This window comes from Solea solea, chromosome 11 (genome assembly GCF_958295425.1).
Source record: "Solea solea chromosome 11, fSolSol10.1, whole genome shotgun sequence".
Taxonomy (NCBI): Eukaryota; Metazoa; Chordata; class Actinopteri; order Pleuronectiformes; family Soleidae; genus Solea; species Solea solea.
In genome coordinates this window covers 12,879,898-12,888,251 of record NC_081144.1, presented here as the reverse complement: position 1 = coordinate 12,888,251, position 8,354 = coordinate 12,879,898, and the positions used below count along the sequence as shown (strand labels likewise).

Here is an 8,354-nt window from a genome sequence, read left to right as displayed (position 1 = left end):
TCTATGTGGCCCTGCGATGGACTGGCGAACTGTCCAGGGGTGTAAGAGGTCTGAAGCTGCATGATGGACAGAGGCACTGTGAGTTATTTTAGGTTGGGAATGAGTTACAAAGATATTCTCAAAAGCCTGGCATTGCAATCATTATGACCAAATTATTATATAATTAATATTTTGTGTGCATGTTATAATTGGAGTCTACTGTAAACATGCTGTGCTGCTCAGAAGCCATATTCTCTTGTCTTGTAAACACAACCATGGTTGCAATGCCAAATTGGCATCAGATAAGTTCCATTAATGTCCTCTGTTTACTTCTACAAGAGGTCTGAGGAATGTATCAGGCGTATACATTTGTACAATAACAAATGTAAACATTGCTGTAAATGTTATAGACTAATACAACCCTTTTATAGCCAATATTTTGAGATGTAATAATGTTGGTCCAAGACAGAGATAGATAAATGTTTTAGTATTTATTTATTTGTCAGCAGTCTTTTTTGTTTTGGTCATATAGAGGCACCTACTGGGAACTGGAAAGGGACACAGGTCAGGATAGTTCATTGATTGTAATGATCTTCAGTGATGAATACAAAGACCCAAGAGCATAATTAATGGTGCAGCATTAATTGTGTCTTCATATTTGTGACAATCTTGCAAAGAATGATTGGCTTTGTACTAACAGTGTACTCAATTTCTTACTGAAATCTGGTGTTGCTTACAAGCAACACCAGATGACTACGATTATTATAATGACCCATTTTAAATAAGCAGCCCACATGGAAAACATTGGTTGGTCAAATAATGAGATTGTAGAGCTGATTAAAACTTTATAAACATATTCAATTTGTACTAGGAAGTTGTTTTTTTAAGGAGGTATTATTTTAAGGAGATGTGAACAAATAAACCAGTCTGTAAAGGATGGCCAAAATGAGAAACAGACCTGAAAACAACAACACCTTTTGGTTTTTACTAACAAATAATCTGCCGCTCAGCCTTAAACCTTTTGTGTCAACTACCAGATTAACCATTTTTAAACCAGCAGGTTAACTGTTTTTGTCTAATTAATCAGAGATTATGCAAAAATAAAAGCTTCAGTTCTGAAAACTGATCTGGTTAAAAAAAAAAAAAAAAGGTTGAGGAAATAAAACTGCTTGAAGGTCAACAACAGTCAACAGTGAAGCTTAACTGGGCTGAAGAGGGCCCTCTGCTGTTAGAGGAGAAGATTACACCTCATGTTCCCCCATTTTCTAATTGTTACAGTGGTTTTTTGATTTATAAAAGATAAAAATCCACAATATACAAGCATATTATTATGACATGGGATGGAATATGCTTTATAAGCGAAGGATTAACTTTTGTGTTTATAAAACTCTATATACATAATAATGGCAATAATAATAATAACAAAAACAGTCATTTTATGAGTAGTCGCATAAAACACAACCATTCCCTTTGTCGATCTTCTTGTTTGCTTTTATGTGGCAGTTGCGTCGCTTTAAATGTTTTCTGCCGCAAGAAATTGTGGGGTGTCGTTGCTATATTTAGCTCTTATTAAGGCCAGGCCACCACTGAGAAACTCACTTACTTACTCAGCAAATTTGACGATACTATAAATGATATTATTATTTTCCTTCGATAAAAGATGCAACTCTTATATTTAGGTCTTCATTTTAAGGCTGATTTAATCTCTACTTCGTCTGCAAATACATTTGTCAATAACATAAAGTCAGGGAAAACTAGGGTGAAAAAAAGTAAAGAAGTCTAATTTGAGTTGTTTTTACCTCCTCAAAAAAGTATTTTTACATACATTTTAATTGATTTTATAAACTTTGTAAAGACAATAACTCATTTTATTGTTTATTGTTTGTTTAGTTATTTGTAATGTTTTCTCTGACTTATGCTGTTATGATAACAGAAAAAAACTCTTGCCAAATTTCACATTCATAAATGCCAACAAGAAGCTATATTTCTTGGTGTTTAACAGTAAATGTCATATACTTTAAGACTTTTACTTAATAATAGTATATAGTATAATAGTAATATCATAAAAAAAAGTGACTTTGACTTCTACCAAAATCATTTTCTGGTAAGATACTTCAACTGGAAGACTGTGGGTTCAATTCCTGTCTCTGCTAGTTTATATGTGTCCTTGAGCAAGACACTAAACCCCATGTTGCAGTGTGTGAATGGGTATGAAAGATGGGCGAATAGCAAAACTGTAGTGTAAAGCAGCTCATCAAGACCAGACAAGTGCTTAATAAATACGGACCATTACCAACTCTTCTTCTTCTGATTGGATTTGGTAGTAACGAGTAACAAAGATAGTTAGAGGAAATGTAGTAGAGTAAAAGGTAGAAATATAAATAAAGTACAGATACGTGATTTTTGTTCAGTACAGGAACAAAGTATTTGTACTTCATTAAATTACAACACTGTGTGTGTGCATGTACTGTGTGTATATGTGTGTGAGTGTGTGTGTGTGTGTGTTACCCACTTTCAGACGGTAGGGGGAGCGCCGGTGCCGGTGTGACTTTTCGGGCACAGGATGCGGTGAATTCACGCACAGGCGAGGTAAACGCAGTCACGTGACCGCTGGTTGCCGTTGGTGAGTTTCTTTCATTATGGCGGATCGGCTAACAGTGCGGATGGACTGTCTCTCCCACTCTGATGCCTGCTTCGTGTCTCAAAACAGGGCGTTTGATTTTTGATTTTTCAAACGCACCGCCGCTTTCTTCTCTGTTAGACGGCACTCGTGTATCTCCGTGAAGTGATGGCAGACCGCGGCGTGGATTTGTCCGCCCTGCCAAAAGAGGTTAGGGACCAGTTGGCGGAGTTGGATCTGGAGCTGTCTGAAGGTAAAGGAGGTGGGGAGGGGGCTGCTTTTCAGGCTTTTCTGTATTTGCTGTGTGAGCTGAAAGCGTCTATTTTTTCTTCTTATTCCACTGTGAGTCTGTGTTTCATCCTATCAGAACGCACACACACACACACACACACACACACGTACACGTCAGGCTGTGCCACCTAGCTCTTTTTGTGCTAGCACAGGATGTAAGAACACGAGCTAGCAAGAGCATGACAAGACAAGGAGCCCTAAAGAACAAGAGAAAAGGCTTCTCAACCTCGTCACTGTGTCGCCTTGGCCTCAAACACCACAGAGACTCGTACAAAGGGTTTAAAATATGTGTGTCTGTGCCAATGTCCTCGTAGTGAAATCCACAGTCCAGTCGTGTGACTGTCTGTCTTGACAGACTCTCTGCTGCTGGCCTGAGGCAAGGTATGGCGATCAGTGTCTGACCCTGTTTCTGTCATCTTGCTTCTCCACATACTATAATGCTCATTTGAACGTCGCACATGTGTGTTTTTACTTCAGGTTCAGGTGGATATTATTATTGAACCTGTGGGTAAATGAAAAGGTTGGGGAAAAATGAGAGAAAGGCATCCATGTTGACACAATATCGTAGGAATGTATGTGATTCTATTGTGCATCCTGATAGAAAAGCACTTACTATATGTCAATTGAGGTGATTGTCCATTAACAGGATATTTGTTAATGAGCAGAATTGTCATCTAAAAATGTGGTTCAGCTATCCAATGTACAGTCCAAGTGATTAATCTTGTAGTGCCACAAGAGAGGGGGGCTCCATCTTTGTAGTCCTTCTAGCACTTCACAATATTTAATTCCTATTTAAAGGTCCAGTGTGTAAAGCTGTGCGGAGTGCTTCAGTACAGTACATATTTTTCCGTTTCCATTAGGAATTGTACAAAAATAACCAGCCCCAACCTTTAAGTTTTTCGGTACACTTCCCTTTAGGTACCAGAGTAATGGTACGGTTGAGCTAGACTCCGCGACAGTGAGCTGCTTGGGCGACAGAAAAGCGTCACTCCCATGTGACCAGTGTTTCTTTAATGCCTGCAGTCTATTCTCATACAAAGCTTGATGTCTTGTTGAGACAAACAGCCACAAACTGAGCATGAAAAAAAACAAGCTGCTGGATGTCCTCCGTTGTGGCGCATTCAATGTCGCTGCACCGCTACAACGTCATGCTACGTATCACCCTGCATACCAAGTACGGATTCTATTCTCACCCGAAACGCAAGCATTACCGCTCCAAACCGTACCGTACCAAACCGAACTGTACCATGATGACACAGCTTAAGAAACAGTCCAAGTGTGCCAAGGAAGTATGGTGGCCTTCACATAGCAGAAAGGGTGTACTTTTTCATTTGCCTTTTAAGTTCCAGCCGGTCTGTTCAGATGGTGGTCTCTGAAAATCAAGTCCTTGCCTAAAGCCTTTTAAAGACTTATTCTAAGGCTATAGACGCCAATCAACTGTGACTTTAAAGGAATTATACACTTATACGAAGATGCTTGTGGGTAGTATATTCAATTTCTGCTTACAAATCCTCCCAACACTGGACCTTTTTATCGTGATTGTTTTTCAAGTTAAACTGTTCATTGGAAGAACATTGACAGAGTATAGACATGGGGAGGAAATGACAGGTTGTACTCTAAAGCTAAAAAAAATGAAAAGGGTATCAACCACAGCAATTGGTGGTTGATAGTGATGCTGAAGGCTTCAGCTGAAAAATAGGTTTTATTGCAGTGAAACTGTGAGTCACTGTGAGCAGTGTTGACACATAATGACAGCGTCCGTAGTCATGATCTTGTGTTATATGAAGATGGAGTCTGTTCTAAAAGGCTGCCAGTGATTACCAAATGTAGCCTATGACCTCAGTGATGTTCATCTAAGTGATCAACACGATGTGTCTGATACACCTTTGCAAACCTGCTATTACTAGAATTATAGGATAGGATTACCAAACCCTGCAGCTCTTTGTGCATATGCCTCATCTCGGTTTTGTCAGATCGTTGTCAAGTGGGCAATAAATGTGTGTCATTTGTTGTATTGTAGAAGTATTATGTGGATCATTTTATTCGTCCAAAGTGTATTCAAATCAACCACCCCTCCCCCAGAGCAGCTGTCTTGCTCTACTGCCACTGACACAAGCTGTCACACATCCTTGACAGTGTTCCTCTAACTCAGCTGAGCAGTGGTCTGTCACTGTCAGTTGTTTGTTTTGACCATGTAAAGAATGCCTGTAATAATGCCAAATACAGTGATAACCATGGTAGTCGTAAAATCCCTTCCCAGTATCACAGTATCAATACAATAGTTGTATTGTGAGACACACTGTGATTAATACAAAATATGCAAAAACATATGTAAATATGGTATACTGTTATGTTAATATTGTAATTACATCATTTATATCTCTGTGCTACATTGTAGCATCTGCATGCATTAGAAGAGCTGATTCAGCTGTTGATCAATCAGCTACAGGTTTAGCGACCTAATTATATTGGTTTTATACTTAATAGTATGTAGTATGCTTCTCCTTAATGCTTGGTCTTAAACATGTCTGGGCATGTTGTGCACATTGTCATAAATCAGTGTTTGACAAAAGATTCCCTTTTTTCGCATTACTTTGCTGGAATAGCTGGAAAAAGACGTAATGTATTTACGTCTCAATCTAAATAGATGTTTTTTTTTTTAATTATAAATACTGTGTTAGAGGGTTGCAATCCATGTTGTGACCACAGCTTTTACAGACCTCACACTTTATCGAGGTGATCTGTGTCAGTTAAAATCATGTCAGGTACATGTCGTAATTAGGCATGTGACACTTTTTAATAGTTTAATAGTTCATGATTATCCTGACCAAAATAATGGCTTCATTATGTGCAGCCTTCTGTCTGCACTTATGGTGGTCCGATACATCGCAAATAGGATACATATTTTTTAGTGAAAAATTTACTAAGATCATAGATGATTAATAAGTCATGAGGAAAGATGCAGCTCCCTATAGACACTTTTAGAAATAGATCACAAGCGCTGTATACTAGTGATTTAGACAGGAATTTCAAGTTACACGTGTGAAATACATGTTTTTTTTCATTTATGATTAACTAAGTGTAAGCGCTTTTAATCCCAATAAGTGATGATATCGTATATTGTCCCAGCACTAGTCGTAATGCAGTTGTGAACATGTTTTGAAAGTTCTGCCTTGATCATATATTCAATTGTTTGTTAAAAGTATGAGATGCTTGAGATTTGGTCACTGAACAGTACAATTTCAACACAAGAGAGAAACAAATTGACATTATCCTGCTACTGCCCACAATCTAGCCCATCTGCATATAAGTAGCTTGCAAATACAATGCTTTTGCAATTTCGGCTCACAAGTATTCTATGACTGGATGCATGTGGCATGTCACCTCCTTATGGGCTTTTTTTCTGAAGACCACAACAAGTCCTCTTCTGAACTGAGCGCAAAATGCCTGTTCCGTCGTTGCCTGGATAAGAAAACAGGCCTGCCAAATGGCCTCTTAAAAAACAACCTACTTCTGCGAGCCCCCTGTGACCATGGGCACACAATGAGGACCATTCAGCCAGTCTGAGCTGCTGTGACCAGGAGCTCTGCTGCCATTTAGGCCATTCAGCTGAACCCAGTCTTTGTGTGCACGTTGGAATGAGCTGCCTCCATAGGAAGAAAAAGGAGGGGCTGATGAGGGGGTCATACTTGAGAAGATGACGTGTGTTGAATTTGTGTACTTCTTTGGGGAGTGGTTCACCCTTCTCAGCCTGCTATTTCTCAGCTGAGCCAGGGGGTAAAAGGTCATGTCTGGCTCGTCTCTTTAACGATACTACCTGCTTGACATTGCCTTCTATCTGTCAAGTGTGTTTTACAGAAGTCTAATGTTGCTCATGCTGACACAGCCAGAATTCCATACAGATGACTTAGTCATCAGTGAGGTGGAAGCTGACAGTTTTTACATAAATTCAGTTTTAATTGACTGTCTTTTCCTCCCAGTCTGCTACTGAATTTTTAAACGCATGTTTCTAGGCCATAGAAAGGAGACATACAGGTAATGAGCCAGTATTCAGCTGTAACAGAAGCAGGCTGGGTCGCCACTAGTGGATGATGCCGTTGATATGTACCCATTCTGTATTAACCATCCATTCTCTCAAACTCAGTCGCCAGTGACACTGAGTAGGACTTCAGGAAAACTCTCCGAACAGTCAAGGAGCAAGTCGCTGACAAGAGGAACTTTCATCTCTCTTTGTACTTTTTATGTATGTGATACATAGCAAATTGTAAATATTTGCAAGTAGTTAGGCAAAGTACTTATTTTGAGAGTGACGTGACAGTCACTTTCTTTCACACTCAGAGATGGAAGTCTGCACGGATGTAAAAAGAGGAACAAGAACCTCTCACATTGATTGTGAAGTATTATTTTCCAGCTGTTAACTCTTGCATGCTTAGTTAACCGCAATAAAAATGTTACTTCATGACTGCAAACATTGATTTTTAATACATAATCATTTTCATTTATTTGTCAGATGTTTCTTTTGACTGTTTAGAGAGGTGGTAAAGAAAGGGGGGGCGAGTGAGTGATGGCATGTAATAAATGTCCTCAGCTGAAGCTAATGGTCAACATTGCAATTATAGACTACTCACTACCACATCCTGTGGCTTGATAAACATAGGTGTTAATGACATAGCAAATGACGTGTTGAAAAGCTAAACCTATGTTTATCCTATCAAGTCCAATCAAGTTTTAGTGTTTTCCTAGAACACATTGCTATCATTTTCTGAAAACGTTTGTTCTTCAGATCTCTTTGACAACATGTATGTCACAGATTTAGGTAAAAATTACAATTTTGTTACACGTTTTGTAGCAATATAATGAAATATGGATGATGATGACTGACTTTTCATCATTACCAACACTGCACTATTTTTAGACCATATGTTTGAATGAAATGACTTATTATATGAGCCCTTGTTTTTGTGTGGAGCTATTTTTTTTAACATATTCCTCTAGGTTGAAATTGATGCCCAATATTTCTGAATACAAAAGGCACAAATCATCTTCCTTGGAGCTTAATAGTTAAAGCCTTAGGCTCAAACAGATGGTTGGGTACTCTTGGCAGAGGCCTTACCTAGTTTTGTGTAGTGTAGTGTACAGTATGTGTGGACATGCATATATATGTGTGTGTGTGTGTGCAAGTGGCATAATGCCGTTTCTGTGAATAGGTAATGATGCCTACAGTCCTCTTTCCTCCTTTAGGCCTGTTGTAGGCTGAATTATTCACATGCTCTCATTAAATACCAGGACAGAGGAGTATCTGTGTTTGTTGGCATTGAGCAGCACTTTTTTTTTTATCCTCCCTAGGTCATCACTAAAGTACACGCAGAAAGAAATTACCCTATGTATTGATATCGTACTCGTAAGCCCTTAAAATGTCTGCAGCAATCCTTTCCATTAGGTCTATTCTTCTATTATGGCAGAC

The 8,354-nt window shown here is 38.8% G+C and overlaps 1 protein-coding gene across 1 annotated transcript in view; it reads left to right on the top strand.

The window, feature by feature from the left end:
• The first annotated feature begins 2,590 nt into the window (after positions 1-2,590).
• dip2ba (disco-interacting protein 2 homolog Ba) overlaps positions 2,591-8,354 on the top strand; it is a 43,139-nt gene continuing 37,375 nt past the window's right edge. Inside the window, exon 1 of the mRNA XM_058642532.1 lies at positions 2,591-2,852. Coding sequence (XP_058498515.1) covers positions 2,768-2,852 — 85 coding nt within the window. The 5' untranslated portion in view covers positions 2,591-2,767. The remainder of the gene's footprint in view (positions 2,853-8,354) is intronic.